The sequence below is a fragment of the Colobus angolensis genome, unplaced genomic scaffold (genome assembly GCF_000951035.1).
Source record: "Colobus angolensis palliatus isolate OR3802 unplaced genomic scaffold, Cang.pa_1.0 Scaffold143, whole genome shotgun sequence".
Taxonomy (NCBI): domain Eukaryota; kingdom Metazoa; phylum Chordata; class Mammalia; order Primates; family Cercopithecidae; genus Colobus; species Colobus angolensis.
In genome coordinates, this window is record NW_012114522.1 from 412,692 (window position 1) to 434,698 (window position 22,007).

Sequence of the window (22,007 nt, forward strand, 5' to 3'; positions counted from 1 at the left end):
CGTCTCAAAAAAAAAAAAAAAAGTAAAAACTCTATGCATTAAAAAACACAACCCACAGAATGGGAGAAAACATTTGTAAGCCATGTGTCTGATATGGAGCTAATATGCAGAGTATATGGATAACTCCTATAACTCAGCAACAAGAACAAATAACCCAGTTAAAAAATGGGCAAAAGTCCAGTGTGAATTCTGTGAAGTAGAAAAGAAAATAAAGAGAAATTAAAATAAAAAAAAAAAAACGGGCAAAGGTCCAGTGTGAAACTGTGAAGTAGAAAAAAATGAAGAAAAAGAAAAATTAAAAGATGAGCAAAGGACTTCAATAGACGTTTCTCTAAAGAAGATACACAAATAGTTAATGAGCATGTGAAAAGATGCCCAACATCATCAATTATTAGGCCAGTGCCAACTAAACACACAGTGAGGTAGCACCTCGCACTCCTTGGGATGGCTACTATAAAACAACTGCCACCACCATCACAAGAGAGAACATGACCCGTATTGGGTAGGATGTGGAGGAGCCCTGGCACACTGCTGGAAATGCCAAGTGCTGCAGCCACCATGGGAAACAGTGTGGTGGCTCCTCAAAGAACGAACAGTACAATGACCGCATGGCCCACAATCCTGCTTCTACATATATACCCAAAGAATTGAAATCAAGGTCTTGAGGAGATGCTCTTTATACACACGTTCATAGCAGCATTATTTGCAATCGCTGAAAGGTGGAAGCCACCCAGATGTCCATCATCAGGTGATGGATAAACACAGTGTGGTCCATCCATACCGCGGAATATTATTCAGCCTTGAAGAGGAAGGACATTCTGACACAGACTGCAACACGGACGGCCCTTGAGGACATCAGCGAAATTAGCCAGTCACAGAAGGACAAATACTATCCGATTCCACTTATATGGGATTCCTAGAGCAGTCAAAATTATAAAGACAGAAAGCGAGAGAGGGGGTTTGGGGGAGGGGAATGGAGAGTGTGTGTTAAATGGGGGCAGAGCTTCATTCTGGGAAGATGAAAAGTTCTGGAGGACGGTGGTGATGCTTGCATAACAGTACGAACACACCTAATGCTACTGAGCCAGCTAATGTGGTAAATTTTATGTTATCTGGATTTTAAAATCAAATTGAATAACTATTTTGAAAGTGTAATAAAAAACAGCAGTGCAGTAGCACAGCCGGAGCTGGGTATTGTCCCAGGTCAGCCACCAGCTATGTGACCTTGAGCGGATTTGCTTCCCTGACTTTGCAGTTCTTATCCGTGGATTGAGGCATTGGAACCGTTCTTATGCCAAAATTATTCTTCGCTCTGAACTGATGGTTGCATGGGATGATTTGTTGTTTTTTCTTTTTTCCTTTTTCTTTCTTTTGAGACAGAGTTTTGCTCTTGTTGCCTAGGCTGGAGTGCAGTGGTGTGATCTCAGCTCACTGCAACCTCTGCCTCCTGGATTCAAGCAATTCTCCTGCCTCAGCCTCCCGAGTAGCTGGGATTACAGGCATGCGCCACCATGCCTGGCTAATTTTGTATTTTTAGTAGAGACGGGTTTTCTCCATGTTGGTCAGGCTGATCTTGAACTCCTGACCTCAGGTGGTCCACCCGCCTTGGCCTCTCAAAGTGTTGGGATTACAGGCGTGAGCCACTGTGCCCAGCAATTCATTGCTGGCACCAAGAGGGGCTGCGAAATTTGGTACCTGAGCAGGGGGTGAGGTTCTACTGTCCCCCTCCCCTCATTTCTAGCGGTTTTATTTTGGAGGGAACCTGACGCTTTTCTGGGCCTGTCTGTGATAGTAATGCCGGTTGACCGGCCGTCCCTTGGGACCCCGTAGCCAGGTAGGTTGATTGGCCTGAGGTCCTTGGCTGTCCCTGAAGCCAGCTGGTTCATGCCGGCTTACTGCATCCTGGATGCCTGGGAGCCAGGCTGACCGGGCTCTGTGGGCAGCAGGCAGTGTCTGCTCCACTCAGTGTCCTTGAGTGCTGGGTGCGGTGGCCAAAGGCTGCACAGTGCAGATGGTCCTCTGGGGGCCACCTGTCTTCTCAGACAGTTGTGAGGAGTCTTCTCAACTTAAAAGCTGGAGTTTGAAACAAGTGGCCTTTTAGGTGATTTTTATTATTGTCTTCCCTGTTTAGTACTCTTTGGGGAAGAGTCGAGATTATGTCCACCAGCGGGGGGGTGCTAAATCGGTGGTGATTATCTGAATTTATTAATTTACAGAACTTTGTCTATTTGAGAAACACGAATAAACGCTGGTCTCTCCCTGCTGTGGAAGTGTGACATCTGTTACTGGCCCTCGTTCTGAGAGCTGATTTAGTTTTTTGCGAGAATTGTTTTCTGTCTGCTTGTTAGACTTTTCCTTTCTCCTCTACATCTCCAAAGCACACAGCGCATGCACGCGTGGTCAGGCATCACAGGTCCTTTCTTTTGCCTGTGCTGGGAGCAAGTTTCAAGGCTCACTGTGGAAGAGCCGCTCACCCGGCGCGTGGTCAGGGCTGCCAGGTGTGGTGGCTCACACCTGTAATCTCAGCACTTTGGGATGCTGAGGTGAGCGAATTGCTTGAGCCCAGGAGTTTGAGATAAGCCTGGGCAACACAGCAAGACCCACTGTCTACAAAAAATACAAACATTAGCCGGGCGTGGTGGCACATGCCTGTGGTCCCAGCTACTCAGGAGGCTGAGGTGGGAGGATCGCTTGAGCCTGGGAGGTCGCGGCTGTTGTGAGCCATGATCATACCTCTCCCTCCAGCCTGGGTGACAGAGTGAGATCCTGTCTCAAAAAAAAAAAAATTAAACTCTCTTATCACTGTCCACCTAAATAACAGTGAGAGGCTCTCTGAAAGGAATGATGTTTGTCTGGGAGCAGGGCATTGGAGTGGGCAGATACTTGCCATGGTCTACAGTGCATAGCGGGGGAGGCCAAAGAAGACAAAGGCTTTTAAAGGAAAAATGAGGATCACATGATTGTTTTGAGATAATTATCCTTGCGACAAGGATCAGCACCAAGGGTGGTATCAGGCAGAAGGTGGGCGGGTGGTTGCTGGGCAGATGTCCTCACAGTGTGTTCTGAGTGAGGCTGTGATGTCCTGTGTGCACGGCTGTGGTTTGTGCAGTCTTTGTGATGGATTTGTTATTCCCAGGCATACTAATGTGCGAGCTCTCCCTTCATGGCCCTCCCCAGCTCTGTTTGTTAGGGTTTTTAACACAAGTGACTCATTTTGATTCTGACAGCCTTAAAGCCATGGGTTCATTCCCCACCCTTCCCGAGAGCAGAAAATACAGAATAGCAAATCTGTAATGAGAACAAAGGCACTCATTGCTTTAGCAGCGGACTGAACGTTTCCCGTTACTGCTGTTGCCGTAACACACGTCCGCATGCCATACTGGTGCCCTGCGCTCCCCGTTGGTGGGCAGTCAGTCCCCCTTGTTGTGGCCTCCGTGTCGTGTGTCTCACGAGCACTGCTGAGCACCTTCTCAGGCCTCCCCTCTGCTGGGGCCGCACACCTGCCAGGAGCCGGGCGCTGTGCTGGGCAGCAAGTTTTCAGACAGCATCAAACGAAGCGAAGGGCTTTGCTGCTGTCATCCCATGGCAGTCCCCTAGGGGAGATGCCTCATGGTTGACAGCAGTGTCATTGGTGGGAGGGAAAAGACCAAAGGCTTGGAGAGAGGACGCTGGGGAGTCTAACTTAGATGGGGGCTTAAAGGTCTCTTACAAGAGGGGTTGTTTGGGTTGAGGGTCAGGGGAGGGAAGAACATGCACAAAGACCACGAGGTGGGTGCCCAGGGGAGCCCCTGCCAGCAGCACAGGGTGCCACACGGGAGCCTCTGAGGGCACCAAGCCTGGCTAGCATGGGGCGGGCATGGGAACAGGACTACCAGCGGGGAGGCCAGATGTGTACCAGGCTGGGTCGTGGGTCTGCAAGGGGATTGCTGGGTTCCAGGTACATGTTACAGCTTGGGTCAGCTGTGGGTACATTTTTTGAAAAAGAAATTTCTTAGCCAAATTTTTCTCAAGAGTCTGTCAGATTCATTAACTTGCTAGCAAGGAACCCACAAGGTGACCAACTGAAGTGCATGCTTCAGAGAGAATGTGAGCCGGAGGGGTGAGAGGAGGGTGTGAACCCAGAGCATGGACAGGGATGCCGGCCTGAGCAGGAGAGAGTGGGGGTGGCAATTGATCAGTCACCACAGAAGAGCCCTCTGTGGCAGGATGCCCAAGGTGCCTGCCATTGGGAGCAGAGACACCAGGAAGCCACATCTGTGTCTGAATGGGACCACAGGTTCCCTCCAAGGAGTGTCTTACAGGCTGAGTTACAGAAGGCAGGAGCCTGTGGGAGCCTGAGCTGAGCCCCGTGGGAGCAGCAGGCAGGCAGGTGCAGGCCAGTGCAGTGCATTCTCCAGCCTCGGAGGTGCAGCGTGCATGGGGGCCTGCTCCTTAGTTTGAGAACAAGCAGTTGTGCCACTAGTGCCTTGGAGTGAGCTGGCAACTGTGGTAACTCAGCTTGGTGTGTGCTTGATACCTGTGCTGACCGGTCCATCTGGCGCCTGGCCGCTGTGCTTCTAGGCCTATGCCTGCTGGCTGCCCTCTGCTGGGCATCGCCACTTTCAGGATGACAGCCTTAAAGCCTCCTCCCGGCCTGGCGGGGGCCCAGTGGTGGTGTCCGTCCTGAGCGTCCTCGCGTGTTCCCGGCAGCCACGGCCCCTGGGTGCTGCACCTCTCACCTGCCGAGAGGATAGTGCCGCCCCTCTGCCCGTCCTTAGGGGGTGAGGGCGGAGGGGAGGGTGGAGAGATGGTGGTGTGGGCAGGGACAAGGGTGGAGAGATGGGAGTGTGGGCAGAGGGGAGGGTGGAGAGATGGGAGTGTGGACGGAAGGAAGGGTGGAGGATGGAGGTGTGGGGTGGTGTGGGGCTGGGCCATGACAGTGGGTAGGGAAGGAAGGACTTTTCAGTTGAGGAGGAGCGGCCCAGGGCAGGGAGACCCAGGCGGGAATGGGTCTGAGGACATGATGGGCTGTGTGGGGTGTGTCAGCGCCGTGGGCAGGGAGAGAGGGGAGAGCAGCGGGAGGGAGGCTTGCTCCATCTGCTTCCAGGAAGGTGCAGGCATGCTGCAGGTTTCCCCAGGGCCTTACAAGGAATTGCTGCAAGGTTTTCTACAAGACTCTTATGCAGGTGGAGAGCCAAAAGTGGCTGCAGAGCCTCGAAATCTTGACATAAACAGGTTCCCTTCCTTCAAGCGTGAAATTGGTTACTTAGGATTCCAAGTCCTCAGGAAAGCAGAGCTCCCAGCTGTGATGCTTTTTGTTTTTAGGAGGTGGTGGTGACTGATTTGCTAGAGCCAGTTTCTCATTTGGGGAAGTGTCTAGCATAATGATAGGCACAACATAGATGTTTGTCGAATTGAATTAATTCTGGTCGTTTCCTGGAGGAAGACAGGATGTTTTAATAGCCGGTTATTTCCTGCGCCAGAGTTGGTTCAGACACCAGCTGAATGCTTAGGGATTCTTTCATTTCCTAAAGTGCTTATAAAATTATGAAAAAGCACGAATTTGCTGAAAACCTGCCTTCATACTAATTATCTTTACTCATAAAGTACTGTGTCCACTTTCCAAGCACCCTTGCACGTGATTTCATTTGATCTGGGTAACAGCCTTGTGGGGTGGGCTGCTGCCATCCTGTTCTGTGTTTACAGAGGTGGAGGCTTCGTCAGAGGCACACAGTTGGCAGAGCAAATACTTGATGATCCTGGGATGCCTCTTTTTTTTTTTTTTTTCAAGTTTGCGTGTTTTTCTTGTATAAAATATACCTAACATAAGATTTACCCTGGGATGACTTTTAAATCTCTCTTTTTTAAAAGTCTTTGTTCCACCGTATTCCTTGATTTTCTGCTGTGCCATGCGTTGGACAAGACTAAACATCTCTTTCCAAAAGAATAACCTGATGCCTTTTTTCTTTGTGTTTAGGGCTCAAAATTTGGGCGAGGAATTGGACTCACTCAGCCTTCTCAACGCACGTCTGCTCGGAGATCATTTGGGAGATCCAAGAGATTCAGTATCACTCGCTCCCTTGATGATCTTGAGGTAATTTAATTTTCATTTTTCTTCTTTTCTCCTTCAAGTTTTAAAAAATGCAAATCCACCTTGCAGATACGTCTGGCTCTTTTTTGAGTCCCTGTGGTCTCCTCCCCTCCCCGTCTGTAGTGGTAACCCCTGTTTTCCGAGGGACAGCATCCCATGCATGTTTGGGGACCTTTCTACCCTGTGATGTGTCTGAGCTGTCACTGGGCTTTCTGGGGTGCTCTTCTGTGTGCCAGACTCCAGTGAACACTTCTAGAAATGAACTGGTTTAATCCCCACAAAAACTCTACCAGGTAGGGCCTGTCATTGCCCCCTTAAAGATGGGGCGTGATCCACAGACATGGGTAAGTATCATTTTGTGTGGCTCTTCTCTCTGTGCTTCTTTTGTAAAGAACAATGAAAAGATTTTATTTTTTATAGCAGTTTTAGGTTTACAGAAAGTACAGAGAATTCTGTGCCCCCACCCACTTGTTAAAAATGTGCCGGCAGGATCATTATGTCCTGCATTGGTGTGGGTGTTTGTTACAGTTGACAGGCCAGGGTGGACATATGATTATTAGCTCAGGTCCACAGCTCACACGAGGGTTCCCGCCTGTGCTGTCCTCTCTGTGGCTTTGGGCAAATGTCCCATGCCGTGCACCCACCATTGTGTATCACCGAAAAAGCCACCGCCCTGGAGATCCTCTGTGCCCCACCTGTTTACCCTGCACCCTCCCCTTGAACACTGACAACCGCTGATCCTTTGACTGTCTCATTTGACTGTTTTAAAATGTCCTACAGGTGCATCTGTGTTCTGTGTCTTCTTAGTAATGTCTTATTCTAGAACACTGTGTCATCAGTCCAGCCCTTTTACTTGCTGCATGGCATTCTGCTGTGAGTGTACGGCGACGATGGACGCCTTCCGCTATCAGTAGACACTCAGTGGGGGTGGGAGAGGACCTACCCTTACGGCACTCTTGCACATGTCTCCTTCAGCACGCGTGGGATGGGCAAGAGTGTTCTTAGCCGGGAAGGATCTGCGTGAGCAGTGTGGCCAGGCTCCATCCACACCGACTGCTCCAGCTCCTGCTCTTCCAGGAGAATAGGTGGCTTCAGGGATGGCAGGGGTCCTGAGGATTGGCACGTTGTGGCTGCAGATAGGAATCTGCCCTTAGATGGCCTGTTTAGCTTGGTCTCTCTGGGGAACTCGAAGGGCAGGTCAGGGCTGGCATGGTGTATCTGGGCGGGCAGCAATCAGAATCAGCTGCAATGGGGTGCCCTTGCTGCTGATGAAGATACAAAAGGTGTATGTGCTACCTAAGGCAGGGCCTAGCTTGAGGCTGAGGACCCCGGGACCATTTTTGGCTCATACTGCCATGCTGAGCTGACCATCTGTGCATGAGTCCTGTTCATTTTCCTCCTTTTCTGTTGGTCATGAGGAACTCACAATGTGGCCCTAGGTGTGGGCTGACAGAGCTGTGCTGGTACCCTGGTGAATGATATGTGGGTCTGGGCCACGTGCTCTGCGCAGCCTGCCCCTTCCCTGCTGCATTCAAACTTCTATTTCATGGTGGATTGCTCTCGGGCGTGCCCCATGCCAGGGTCAGTGCCACGCTCCTGGTAGACAGCTCCGTTGTCTAATCACTGGGTGTCCCCAGTGGATGTTCCCTCTCCACCAGGGCCCTGCTGCTTTCCACATGGCGTGTGGTCACTGCTGTCTTTGCCCCACACCTTAAACTTCCTGGCTGTAACTCTCTTACTGGGGCCAAGGAGGATGGCCCAGGTGGCAGGGCTGCCTGCACATTTCTGTGTGGGCCCTGCTCGCTGCTGGCCACCTTCCATGACTCCTGGGAGAGGGATCTGAGCAGCCTTCCCAAGTGAGGGGTGGTCTGCCTCTTGAGCCCATCGTCCTGAATAACACGGAGGAAGGCTCTCCGTAAGAAAACGATATTTATTAATATTTGGGAGTAGGCATTGCAATGAGAATATGCATGTGGTAGTAAACTATGAATATTCAGGGAGGTCAAGGAAGACAGCAGTTTTTAAAGGAAAAATGAGGAGGGTCACAGGATTGTTTTGAGATAATTGCCTTACAAGGGTGGTACCAGTCCAAGGTTGGACAGGCAGTTGCGGGACAGATGTCTTCAGAGGAATATTTTTGTATGTGAGGCTGAGATGGGCTGTGTGCAAGGTTGTGGTTTTGTAGTCTTTTGTGATGGATTTGTTATCAGGTCTATGAGCTTGAGAACCCTCCCTTCCTGGCCTTCTCTGGCTCTATAACACTTTGTTAGGGTTTTTAATACAAGTGACTCCATTTTCATTCTGATAACTTTCGCATTTCCCCCTTTTAATTGAGATCTTTCTCCAAAAGCATAGCTGACCTGCAGTCAGGCTTTGATTGCCCCTTGGTGCTGGGATGGAGCTGTCCCAGTTTGGTGTGGTCTGGTTCCACATCAGCAGGAAGTGACTGGTGACCAGGAGTCGGTGTCAGAGCTCAGTTATCCACATTTGAGCAACCAGGGAGGTGTGGAGGGAGTGGCCCTCAGGTGCAGTCTACCTGAGTCCACTGTTAAGTACGGTTTTGTCTGTTCCATGGATGTTGGCATCATCTCAACACGCTGGGCCAACATTATTAGGAGTTATACTTCTGCAGAGACTTAAGCAACAGATAAAAAAATTAAAAAGGGAAGATGCAGAGTGAAATTAATAATAATATGGCAATCCCAGGTTGCATAATATTTTGAGTCATGAACATAGGCTTAAAGACAACCAGTTGAATAAATCAAATGACCATGGAAAATTGGGTGAGACTTTATATAATATATGGCCTGTTTCCTTTTTTGGTGTGTATGTATTTTTTCCTTTTTGTGGAGAATGGGGTTTCTCATGTTGCCCAGGCAGATCTTGAACTCCTGGGCTCAAGCTATCTTCCCACCTCTGCTGAGATGACAGGCATGAGCCACCATGCCCACACCCGTTTTCTTATTTTGGGTATATGGGCCTTAATTTTCCCAGAAGAAGTTATCCAGGTTTAGCATGTGATATCAGCAATGGCACAGACGTTTCCTTCTTTACGCAACGGACAATGTAGACCAATTTTGTCATCTAGTGTCCCATGACTGAGTGGGATTAAAGCGCAGTGAGCACCAGTTGTATTAGGGATGTTGCCAAAGTCACCCACTAGGTGGACTCAAGGATCTCTTAGGGTTCTATCTAGTTCCCAGCAGAAGCTACTGATTGTGAAATTTTGATTACACCATTATTGTGCTGAGTCAAAAAGGTAGGCATTAAGAGGGGTAAATGTCTCATTATAAAATGGAGTCTTATTCCAGTGCCTTGGGAGAAGCTGCCCACAGCATGAAGCTGTCAGCTTCTAGTCCTGTCTTGTGGTCTAAGTGTCTCTCGTTGTGGCATCAGTGGTTTGGTGAACTCTTGGTGTGTCCCATGCATCAGGAATGAGATTTGTCCCATAAAATTCATTTAGTTTCAGCTTATAGGGCTTCAGGAATAGAGTAGTTCTCTGCTTTTAATAATTCTACGGAAGAAAGTTGGATGGGAGGAAGTTGGAAGAATTGGGGAGCTTGGAAACAGTGCACAGGGCTCCCATCTGATAACAGGAGTATTGCAGCTTTTCTTCAGAAACATGGCTTCTTCTCTCTACCTTGATCACACAAGAAAAAAATCACTCCGATTTTAACAACCTCCTGAGGCTGGGAAGACAAACCAAAGCAGACTATAGATTTTTCCTACAGTCTTAAGGTTTCTGGCCTGCCAGGAAGTGACAGTTTTTACTCACCCGCTGTAAGGCTGGAACCCTTGAAGCAGGGTGTTATATGCACATTCTCAAATTTGAGATTCCAGACAAGGCGTTGGGAACAAAACCAGTGGTTTCTGTTGTATCCTGCTATAAAGAGGAAACAGATTTTGTTGTTGTTGTTGTTGTTGTAAATAACCATGTTGCCATAAGAATACTTGTGAACAGTTTCCAGATTTTGGAGGGATTGAGTAGGGAGAAAAAGCAAATGTTTTTAGTTTTCACAGAAGTGTACTTTACCAGATTGCTGTAAGTTATAGACAGTTTAAGAAAGAAAACATCCTGGCCGGGCGCGGTAGCTCACGCCTGTAATCCCAGCACTTTGGGAGGCCAAGGCAGGCGGATCACGAGGTCCGGAGATCGAGACCATCCTGGCTAACATGGTGAAACCCTGTCTCTACTAAAAATACAAAAAATTAGCCGGGCATGGTGGTGGGCACTTGTAGCCCCAGCTACCTGGGAGGCTGAGGCAGGAGAATGGTGTGAACCCGGGAGGCAGAGCTTGTAGTGAGCCGAGATCGTACCACTGCACTCCAGCCTGGGTGACAGAGCGAGACTCTATCTCCAAAAAAAAGGAGAAAACATCCTTAGATCTGGAAAACAAACATTTAAGTAAAGTACCAACAATGTTTCAAATAGAAGTCATAAAATCATCTCATCAGTTATTTAATCTCATGTAATTAATTTTTGTTCTGCTTGCTCTTGATAAGTAGTTTCACAAATTCATCTGTTTCCTTATTAGAGTTCTGAATTTTCATTTAGTCTGTCGATCTTAAAGTTATTAGAAACCTGTATTTAAGAGTACTTCTTAGAGTCTTTTCCATGAAATCTGATTGCAAATACCTTTAGAGAGAAAAATCAAAGCAATAACAATGGATAAGAAAAACAGAATAGCTATGGTTTAAAATCTGGTATAAGTTCATTATAATTGGCAATTGACAAGGAAATCTGGCTGTTTCTGTAGCATACAACATGATAACCAGAGTTATGGCGTATTAGATTTCTAAGAGTTTTATACAATTTTGAAACATACCTATAAAAACACACCCATAAATGTGACTGAAGGAAGGTCTAGCGTCACGTATCATTTTAGTGTTTTTTATACAATTTACCAGATAAGCCTAACAATTTACTGGCTTTATAAGATTAGAGATACGTCCTTTGAGGCTCTCCAGGGGCTTGACTGGAAAATACTAAAGCTAATTATGGGTCAAAAAGATTTAACTTAGAATTTGTATCTTTGGGAAGCCTATCAAAGATACCAAAAGATTTAAAACACGTGATCAAAACAGGAGCACAGGTCACTATTAGATAATAGTCATTCATTTAACCTGAATAAGAAGGACTTCAAAAGCAACACAGGGAGTTCCATGAATGTAAACAAACAACCCACTCAAAGCTTAGTTTTCCTAAAAAATAAAAAAACTTAATAAAGACAGCACAGGAAATTATCTTGATAAAACATAAAATCTTTGTTTTGTAGGCCAGTTACCAAAAAGGTAAAGGAAAACCTCCTGTGGTGTGATTGCCTCTCCTCATGGGAAGCCCATTTGGTTTGCCTGGAAGTAAAACCTGATGAAAAGTACTTGAATTTAATGAGACATAGAAAGAGTGTGTCCGAGGTTATGAGCGCGCACCATATTATGGAGGAGTATAAATGTGACAGTTAGTACCTTGAGCAGGGCAGTACATGGCTCTAAGTCACAGCATGGGAAGTTTTCTGCTTCCATGGCACAGTTCATACACATCCAGAAAAGCCGAATGTACAGAATTGAGTTATACAGGTGGAAAACAGTACGTCAGACCATAGCAACAGAGTTAAAACTGGAGAAAAAAGTTACAGGAGCTGACAAAAAAGTTGAAGGAAAGAGTCCTTGCCCAGCCAAGCAGGCAGCTGCAGCTTCTCAAGGGGAGAGAGCGGAAGGCAGTGATATGTGGCCTGCAAGTCACGCGCAGCAAGGCCAAGTCATAGCCGAGCTTCTCAGATTCACATCGAGAGGAAGACTCTACCTGGAGAAATGAAATTGCCATTCTAAATGAAGACAGCATTTCTAACCTGAAATGAGGGAAATTAAATGGAGACTAAAATAGAAAAAAGCTGCAGTTCAGAAGCTTGTTTTATAAACATATTTCAGAATTGAAAATCAAAATGTCCTGCAGTTTTACTAATAGCTGATCAATACTTCAAGAAAATCCTGTTGTTCTAACATAAGCAACTATGTTTTTTGCTTTGTATTAGTGTATTTTTAATATTAAAACTTGGGCTTTAGAAAGAATTATAATTTTCTTCTAATTATAACCAACTTAATCATATAAAATTTATTTCATAAATTCACCCTTCACAGACCTTTTATGGCCTGTATAGGCCTTCGATGACATCCTTAAGCCTTTCTGCTTTGTTCTGTACTTCCTCTATCTTAAAAAACAGGCATTTTACTTTAGGACAAAAATTTACCACACAGGAGTCTTTCTCATACAAAATTATTCACTTTTGTTTTTAACCTTCCTTACTAAAATACATCTACATACCTATAACTTTCTTCACATCTCTCTCTTTCCTACTTAGTGATTTCTTTCTCTTTTCTTTCTAAACCCATATTTTGAAACAAATTTTAAATAATCTCCAAGCTAGACAAAATTACTCTTTTTTCTCAATAAAGAATACATTTTTATTCCTCTCTTATACTTTTTCTCTTCAGAAACGTATCTTACTTTTGGTATACTTTGTATACTGATATATATATACACACACACACACATATTAGAATATACATATTAGAATGTATTATATATGCATATATATACACACACACATATTAGAATATACATATTAGAATGTATTATGTATACATATATACACACACACACACACACACACACACACACACACACACACACATATTAGAATTTTAACTCTTAGTAACTGTAATTTTTAGTGAAAACCTTGGAAGCAAGAAACTTTTAAACTGCCGGTCACATATCAGTATTTTATAGATGAGAACCATTTTGTAATTTTTGAAAACATGTTTTCCCATAACATAATTACTTTGTGTATTAACAGGCAAAAATATTTAGTCCTTCTCTAAAATTTAATAAGCCAAGAACAAACATACATTTGTGTTCAGCAATTTATGTTTTAGTACTTTATCTTACATGGAAATGACTTAGACATTTTATGAGTATCTATCATTTAATTTAACATAGCATAACTTTAAGATTTCAGATTACCTGGCAGTTTTTTATAAGCACTTTCCCATCTACATTTACCTAATTTATTTATTTTTAATAATTATACCTAGGTTACTTATGAAAACTGAGATATTAGAAAAAACTAGTCTTCATTTCAAGTTATTTCCCTTTTCACCATTTGTATAGCCTATGAATATCAGGTTTTTACCCAAGAAATGTAAATAGAGGGGTATTTTGCTGGTAATACAGAAGATACAGCAATTTTTATTAAACTAACAATGTTAGTCTTAGTCATTAAAAAGTTATACAAATAAAGATAAGTGTGTCTTTAGGCTGGATTCATACTTTTATAACCTTAAGACGTCTAGCAGAGATAAATATAATCCTGTCTGACCAGTAAAACCAGGCAAAAATGTATGCTGACAGTTTTGAAGACATTTCTATTTTTATTTTATCAACAAATTTAAAACCAACTTATTTATCCAAGATTTACTTAAATCAGCTGGGTGCGGTGGCACATGCCTATAATCCCAGCACTTTGGGAGGCTGAAGCAAGAGGATTGCTTGAGTCCAGGAGTTGGAGACCAGCCTGGGCAACATGGCAAGATCCCATCTGTACAAAAAATTAAAAAATTAGGCAGGTATAATGGTGCACGCCTGTAGTCCCAGCTAATCACGAGCCTGAGGTGGAAGGATCGCTTGAGCCCAGGAGGTTGAAGCCACAGTGATCCATGTTTGTACCACTGCATGCACCCCAGCCTGGGTGACAGAGAAAGAACCTATCTCAAAAAAACAAAAAAGATTTATTTAAGTCACGTGAACTAAAAAGCATTTGGGTTAATTACTATATATTTTATATGAGTTCTTGTTTAAGCCAATCCGAATAGAATTTCTTAAGGGATTTCTGGCTATGCCAGATTTTACCATGTAGATACAACATAGAATATGTGTAAACATACATAAAAGCATATACACACAAATGAAGATCTTATGGCTTTCATTTTAGAATGTTGGTCATGAAACAGCAAAAGATAGTAATACAAATTCACTGGTTTATAAAAGATAGTTGGATCAAATTATATTTTTGACAAAATGGGGCTTTTATCCGTGGCTAAGTTCTGTTTGCCCTGATAAGTAATTCTTGAAGGCTATGGACCAGAATTTTAGATAAAGCAGTTTTCATAGCAGTTTGACTTGTAAAAACCTTTTAATCCTTTTTTCAGATTCAAATGAATTTAGGGTTGAATATTCAGATGTTTACATTTTAGCTAGGCCTGGCTAAATTGTATTAAAAAAACCCATAATTTTCAAGTTGCCTTGAATTTGTAACAAATCTTTTTGTTTGTTTGCCTTTTCTGGCTCTAAAGTGTCAGACAAAATAATTTTTATGTCAGACAGAGATACCTTATAGTATTGCTCTGAGCTTCAGATTTTAACCTGTTTGATCTGACAGCCTAGCTTATATAAACATTTATAAAGTTTTTTTCCAGAATATCAATTTTTCAATTAACTTTTTCACCACCCTAAGCAATTGTTAGACAAACCTAAATTTACATTTCCAAAAGGTGTCTGCATTGTTGGTTGCCGTAGATTTGAAATAATTTATAAAGCCATTAGTTTGAAAGCCCTTTAACACTTAGAGGAAAATCTTAGTTTCCATAAGCAATGAGTTTCTCTTAATGCTGGCAGAAAACTCATCAGATTCAAAGTTGGCAGAAAAAAGAGATGGAGAGTTAACCCTGTAGTTAGTTACAGTTTTTAACAAGCTTAGATAGTTAGAAAAATGGCCGTCCAGTGCTGCATGTTTCCTCATGTAGTTTGCCCATCACCGCACAAGGATGGACCACCGTATAGCTGGCCAGAGTCCCAGAAGACCTGGTGTACCTCAATGTTTAAAAATCCCATTTTCATTTCTTATTAATCTCTTGAGCAAAAAAAAATCCTATAATTCCTGTCAGGGAGTTTGGACTGGTGCCTTATATGGTGCTGACTGCCCTTGTTAATTGGCCATCCCATACCCATTATTTAGAATCTTTAGTTTTGCTCTCAGATCATGGCCAGAAACAAGAGAAAAAAGAGCCAAATCATATACAGATGTGTGTAAGCAAATCAAAATGAAACAAAGTAAGTGTGTTCACAGAAATTTTAAGCCAGGCATGCAGTCCAAACAGAACATTAAACCGGGTGTGCAGAACCAGACAGAAGATAAATTCTGTAGTAACCAGAGGGACATGGTCCTTACACCAGAAGGACTTGCCAGAAGAGACAAAAAGTCTTTTATCATCCCAGACAGATGCAAGGTCCTTAATATTAACTCAGATCCCAAATAAAGTGAAAGAGAGCTTCTTACAAAAAATGGGAGGCTTGGTTTGAAAGAAGATTTTTAAAGGCAGAAGAGGTGAGCCATGGAAGCAGAGAGCTCAAAGGGCTTAATTGAGTACTGCATACCAGTTCCAAGGATTAATGATTCTTTCCACAGGTGATCCTTCTCCACGTCGCACTTCTGACACCGGTTATGTCATCCTAAATAACAAATAGGGAGGGAGACTCTCCAAAAGAAAATGGTATTTATTCAGGAATAGGCATTGCAATGGGATAAATGTTATGGTAAACTATGTGCATATTCAGGGAAGTAATGGCAGATAAAGGTTTCTTAAGGAAAAATGAATATGATTACAAAATTATTTTGAGATAATTTTTCTTAGCTACAAGGATCAATAACAAGGGTGGCATGATTCTGAGGCCGGACAGGCAGTTGCTAGGCAGATGTCCTCGCAGAAGTAATTTGTGTGTGTGTATAAGGTTGTTTGGCCTTTGTGCAAGGTTATAATTTTCCAGTCTGTTGTGATAAGTCTTGTTATCAGGCATTTGTCTATGAGAACCCTCCCTTCCTAACCTTCCCTAGCTCTATTTATCAGAGTTTTTAATATAGTGACTCCGTTTTGAATCTGACAACTTTCACAGACCCAAAGAGGCCTACCAGACATTAGCTTCTGTCTGAGAGACAAGAGTTGTGAGTTAAAATAATTTGTCCCTTTCTTTGGAAGGGATGTTTGACTCCTAAAACTCTGCCAATGGGGCAGGCCACTGAGTCTCTGTAGGTTCTGCCTCGCACCCTCCAGAGTGCACGTGGCATGCTAAGGCCTCCGGCATACTTGCCGCTTCTTGCTCATCTGTTCCAGTTAGCCTGATGTTAAAGGTATAATGATCCACTGTGATGTTCTGAGTTGAACCAGATCATACAGGTCCTCTGGGACTACCTTGCTGGAGGGTGGGAGGGTTAATGAGGCCTGGGGCAGGACTACAAGCATACATTGCTGCCTATCCTATGTGAGAGTGAACTGAGTTTCATCTTTCTGACAGGAGTGGAAAAGAAAGCATTCCTAGATCAGTGTGTGCATGCTGCATCCTGGGGGGATGTTACTGTACTCTAGCAAAGGTAACACATCTGGCACAGCAGCTGTGATTGGCGCTTCTTCTTAGTTCAGTTTGTAGTAGCTCACTGTCATCGCCGTGATCCATCTGAACTTTGTAGGACCAGACTGGTATGAGTTAACTTGGGTGTGACGGGGACTACCACTTTTTTGAAGTCTTTGAGGATGGTACCAGTCTGGGCTGTTTCTTCCCTGATGTGGCATTGTTTTTCACTAACCATCTTGGTTTGGGTTGGGGAAGGAGACTGTGCCATGGGCTTCTCCTGGACTTTTCCAGCTGAGTAGCTCTTACCTAGTGAGTGAAGGAACCAATGTGAGGGTTCTGCCGGTCATTTCATGTATACATTTGGGAACTAGGGAAATGACCGTGGGTGGGTCTGTGGATCTGTTGTGAGCTAGACTGGGGCCAGGACTCCCTTCATAACCTGGCTTCCATACGCCCCCTCTTTATAGGGAGAACATGGTAGTGCTTTGGGTCCCTAGATAGTGTCGATTCCTACCCTAAGTTCAACGAAACCAGAAAGCTCTGGGCATTCCCCTTTCCCTAACGCACCACTTCCCAAGCAAGTGGCCAGCAGCCCCATGGAGAAAGATTGGGGAAATGACTATTGATGACACCTGCCTTGGTGTAACAAGGACCTGCCTAATTCTGTTCTGCGTTCCTTTAATCAGTGGCTTCCAGGTTTGAGAAATGGCTCACATTTTTCAAATTGGACAAAGGATCATGACTTTATTGGGGTTGCTGCCCTTGGCCTTGATTCTTTAAAACTGTGTAAATTAAGCAATACTCTTGCTGGCTGCCCAGCCAGCTTGCCCCAGGAGCACCTGATTTTCCTCCTGCAACATGGGAAGCCTGGTGGAGCTGAGAATTCCACTTCTTGGAGGCTCTGCTCACCTTTACAAGTCCTGAATGGGGCTCCGCCATGTCTGCCTTCTGGTTGTAGGGGATTAGGGCTTTATTAGATTCTGCCAGGGACACCTGCTGTTCACATTTTGCCCTTAGTTGGTACTTAATGATACCGGGTGTGTTGATGACTCTCTCTCACAAATGGACTTTCATGTAATGCCACACTCAGTAAGTGCATTCTTTCTAAGCCCTTGGAACATTACAAAAACTGACGAGCCTGGGCATTACATGTGCTGGACGGTAAAACAAATCTCAAAAATATTCAAGCCTGTCCCGCAGAAACTGTTTCCTGCCACAGTGCAGGTACACTGTAAGCCGATAGCAAAATGTGTTTGCTAAGTAAGCAGTCCATTACGAAATAATCCAGAGTTCACAGACGCAATCACAATGGAAGCTAGAAAGTATTTTGAAACAAACATCCATGAGAATACTACATATCTAAACTTGTGGGATGTAGCTGAAACTGTGTGTAAAGGAGAGTTCACAGCTTTCACCGCATATACTAGAGATGAAGGAAAATAGAACGTCATCTCAAGAAGTTAGACAAAAAGCCGTAGAACAGAATTACAGGACATCAAAGCTAGGCAATAATAAAAGGTAGAAGCATCAGTTAATGAAACAGAAAACCAACAAACTAACAAAAAATAAAGAAAGATTATTTCCCAGCTCATTTTATGAGGCTACCATAACCTTGGTATCAAAAATCTGACAAAGACATAAGAAAGGGAAATCATTGGCCAAGCTTGCCAATAAACATGTGTGAGAATCCTAAACAAAATATTAGCAATGTGATTCCAGCAATTTATAAAAAGGGTAACATACACATTTGTTTCAAGGACACAGTATTTTTTAACATTTGAAAATCAATCAATTTAACTTACTATATTAACAGAATAAATAAAAAAAAGTATTATCTCAACAGAAGCAGGAAAGGCATTTGGTAAAATTCAGTATCCATTTATGGTAAAACAAAATTAAAAGAATTAAAAGGAATTTCCTTAATCTGATAAGGATATCAAAAAACTCTGGCATCATAATTAATTATGGAATCATAATTAAGCTTTCCCTGTGCAATCAGGAACAAGAGAAAGATTTCAATTTAAATCGTTACCGGAAGTCCTGGTTAGTGTACTAAGAAAGTAAAAACAACAAAAGTTTAAAAAGCTTGCAAAGAAGAAGTGAAAATGTTATTGTTCTCAGATGATGTGATTGTAACAGAAGATCCAAAAGTCCAGTGGTGGCTCACACCTGTAATCCCAGCACTTTGGGAGGCTGAAGCGAGCAGATCATTTGAGTTCAGGAGTTTGAGACCAGCCTGGGCAACGTGGCTAAGACCTGTCTCTACGAAAAATACAAAAGTTATCTGGGTGTGGTGGTATGTGCCCGTAGTCCCAGCTGCTTGTGGGGCTGAGGTGGGAGGATTGCCTGAGCCTGGGAGGTCGAGGCTGCAGTAAGCTGTTTTTGTGCCACTGCATTCTAGCCTGGGGGACAAAGTGAGACCTTGTCTCCAAGAAAAGGAAAAATAAAAGAAAAGAAAATCCCAAAGTATCTATAGACCAGTTATTAAAATGAATTAATTCAACAAGGTTGCTAGATACATGGTTAATATACAAAAATCAATTGTATATACATTTAGAAAATGACCTATATATTCAGTGCAGTTTTAATAAAAATGCCAAGAGGTTTTTGATTAAAGAAGATGATTCTAAAATCTTCATGGGAATACAAAGGGCCAAAAGTAGCCAAGATTATCTTTTACAATTTTTTTTTTTTTTTTTTTTAAGATAGCTTCTTGCTCTGTCACCCATACTGGAGTGCAATGGTGCAATCTTGGCTCACTGCAACCTCTGCCTCCTGGGCTGAAGCGATCCTTTGGCCTCGGCCCCCCATGCAGCTGGGAGTACAGGAGTGAGCCATCATGCCCGGATAATTTTTGTATTTTTTGTAGAGACAGAGTTTCACCATGTTGTCCAGGATGGTCTCAAACTCCTGAGCTCAGGTGATCCACCTGCCTTGGCCTTCCAAAATGCTAGGATTACAGGCATGAGCCACCACGCCTGGCTTTTCAATTTATTTTAATTGTGGTAAAATACATACAACAAAATTTATTATTTTAACCGTTTTTAAGTATGCAGTTCAGTGTTATTAAACTCACTCATAATGTGCAACCATCACCACCATCCATCTCTAGAAGTTTTTTTTGTCTTGTTAGACTCTGTACCCATTAAACACTAATTCCCCATTCCCCCCACCCCCAGGCCTTGGCAGCCACCATTCTATTTTCTATCTCTATGATTTGGACTATTCTAGGTATCACTAGAATAGTGTTCACTATTCTAAGTGAAATCATACAGTATTTGTCTTTTTGTAACTGGCTTATTTCACTTGGCATAATGTTCTCAGGGGTCATCCATGTTGTAGCACGTGTCAGAATGTCCTTCCTTTTCAAGGCTGAATAATATTCTACTGTGTGGATATACTCACATTTTGCTTATCTGTTCACCTGTTGATAGACACTTGTGTTGCTTCTATGTTTTAGCTATTGTGAATAATACTACTATGAATATGGTTGTATAAATACCTGTTGAGTTCCTGCTTCCCATTCTTTTGGGCATATCCCAAAAGTGGAATTTCTGTATCATTTGGTAATCCTATTTTTAATTTTTGAGAAACCACCATACTGTTTTCCATAGTGGCTGTACCACGGATATTCCTAATGACAGTGCACAAGGTTTCTAGCTTCTCCTTGACAACAACGCTTTCTGTTTTTTTGATAGTAGTCATGCTAATGAGTATGAAGTGGTATCTCATTTTTTTGATTTGTGTTTCCCTAATGTTTAGTGATGCTGAGCATCTTTTCATGTGCTTTTTGGCTATTTGCATATTTTCTTTGGAGAAATGTCTACTCAAGTTCTTTACCCATTTTTTAATCGGGTTGTTTGTTTTTGTTGTTGAGTTTTAGGAGTTCTGTCTGTATTCCAGATATTAACCCCATATCAGATACATGATTTGCAAATGTTTTCTCATTCTGTGGGTTGCCTTTTTACTCTGTTGATACTATCTTTGGTGTAAAAAATTCTTAAATTTTCATGAAGTCCAATTTATCTGTTTTTTCATTTGTTGTGTGTGCCTTTGATATCCAAGAAATCATTGCCAAATCCAGTGTCTTGAAGCTTTTACCCTGTTTTCTTCTAAGTTTTATTGTTTCAGGTGTTATTTAGGTCTTTGACCCATTTTGAAGTAACTTTTGTATATGGTGTCAGGTAAAGGTCCGTTTTTATTCTTTTGCATGTGGATACCCTTTTCCCAGCACCATTTATTGAAGAGATTATCCTTTCTTTTCCCATTGAATGGTTTTGGTACCCTTGTCAAAAATGATTTGACTATTTATGTAAGGGTTTATTTCTGGGCTTTCTTTTCTATTCCATTGGTCTTATGTGTATGTCTTTATGCCAGTGCCACACTGTTTTGATTACTGTAGCTTTGAAATCAGGAAGTTCAAGTCCTCTAGCTTTGTTCTTCTTTTTCAAGATTGTTTGGGCTATTTAGGGTCTCTTGAAATCCCAAGTGAATTTTAGGATGGCTTTTTCTATTTCTGTAAAAAGTCATTGGGATTTCAGTAGGGATTACATTGAATCTGCAGATTGCTTTGGGGAGTATTGACATCTTAACTATATCAAGTCTGTCCATCCATCAACATGGGATATGTTATATTTACTTAAGTCTTTATTTCTTTCAGCAATGTTTTCTAGTTTTCATTGTGCAAGTCTTTCACCTCCTTGGTTCAGTTAATTCCTCAGTATTCTTTTTATACTATTGTTAATGTAATTGTTTTTATAGTTTACTTTTCAGATTTTTCACTGTCAGTGTAGAAATGCAACGGATTTTTGTGTGTTGACTTTGTGTCCTCCTGTTTGCAGAATTCATTTGTTAGCTCTAGTAGGGTTTTTTTTTTTTTTTTTGGTGGAATCTTCTACATAAAATATCTTACCATCTGTGAACAGAGATAATTTTACTTGTTTGTTTCCAGTTTGGGGGCCTTTCATTTCTTTTTTTTTTGCCTAATTGCTCTGGCTAGAACTTACAGTACTATGTTGAAAAGAATTGTCAAAGTGGGTATTCATGCCTTGTTCATGATCTTAGATGAAAAGCTTTCAGTCATTCTCCAGTAGATATGATGTTTGTTGTTAATTTTTCACTAATGCCTTTTATATGTTGAGGTAGTTTCCTTCTATTTCTAGTTTATTGAGTGTTTTTTTTAAAGTCATGAAAGGGTATTGAATTTTGTGAAATTTTTTTGCCTCAGTTAATTATGTGATTTTCCCTCTTAATTTTGTGAATGTGGTGTATTACAATGATTGAATTTTCATATGTTGAATTACCCTTGCATTCTAGGAATAAATTCCACTTGGTGATGGTATATAATCCTTTTAATATGCTACTGAATTTAGTTTGCTAGTATTTGGTTGAGGATTTTTACATCAGTGTTCATCATGAATATTGGTCTCTAGTTTTCTTGTTTTGTCTTTGTCTGGCTTGATGTCAGGGTAATGCTGTCATAAAACAGGAAGTATTCCTCCTCCCCCTCCTCCTTGCCCTCTCCTCCCTCCTCCT

The 22,007-nt window shown here is 42.7% G+C and overlaps 1 protein-coding gene across 1 annotated transcript in view; it reads left to right on the forward strand.

Annotated features, from left to right (window-relative positions):
- Positions 1-22,007, forward strand: part of RGS12 (regulator of G-protein signaling 12) — a 125,593-nt gene that overhangs the window by 23,080 nt on the left and 80,506 nt on the right. The window contains exon 3 of the mRNA XM_011935376.1: positions 5,957-6,073. Within this exon, the coding sequence (XP_011790766.1) occupies positions 5,957-6,073 (117 nt within the window). The remainder of the gene's footprint in view (positions 1-5,956; positions 6,074-22,007) is intronic.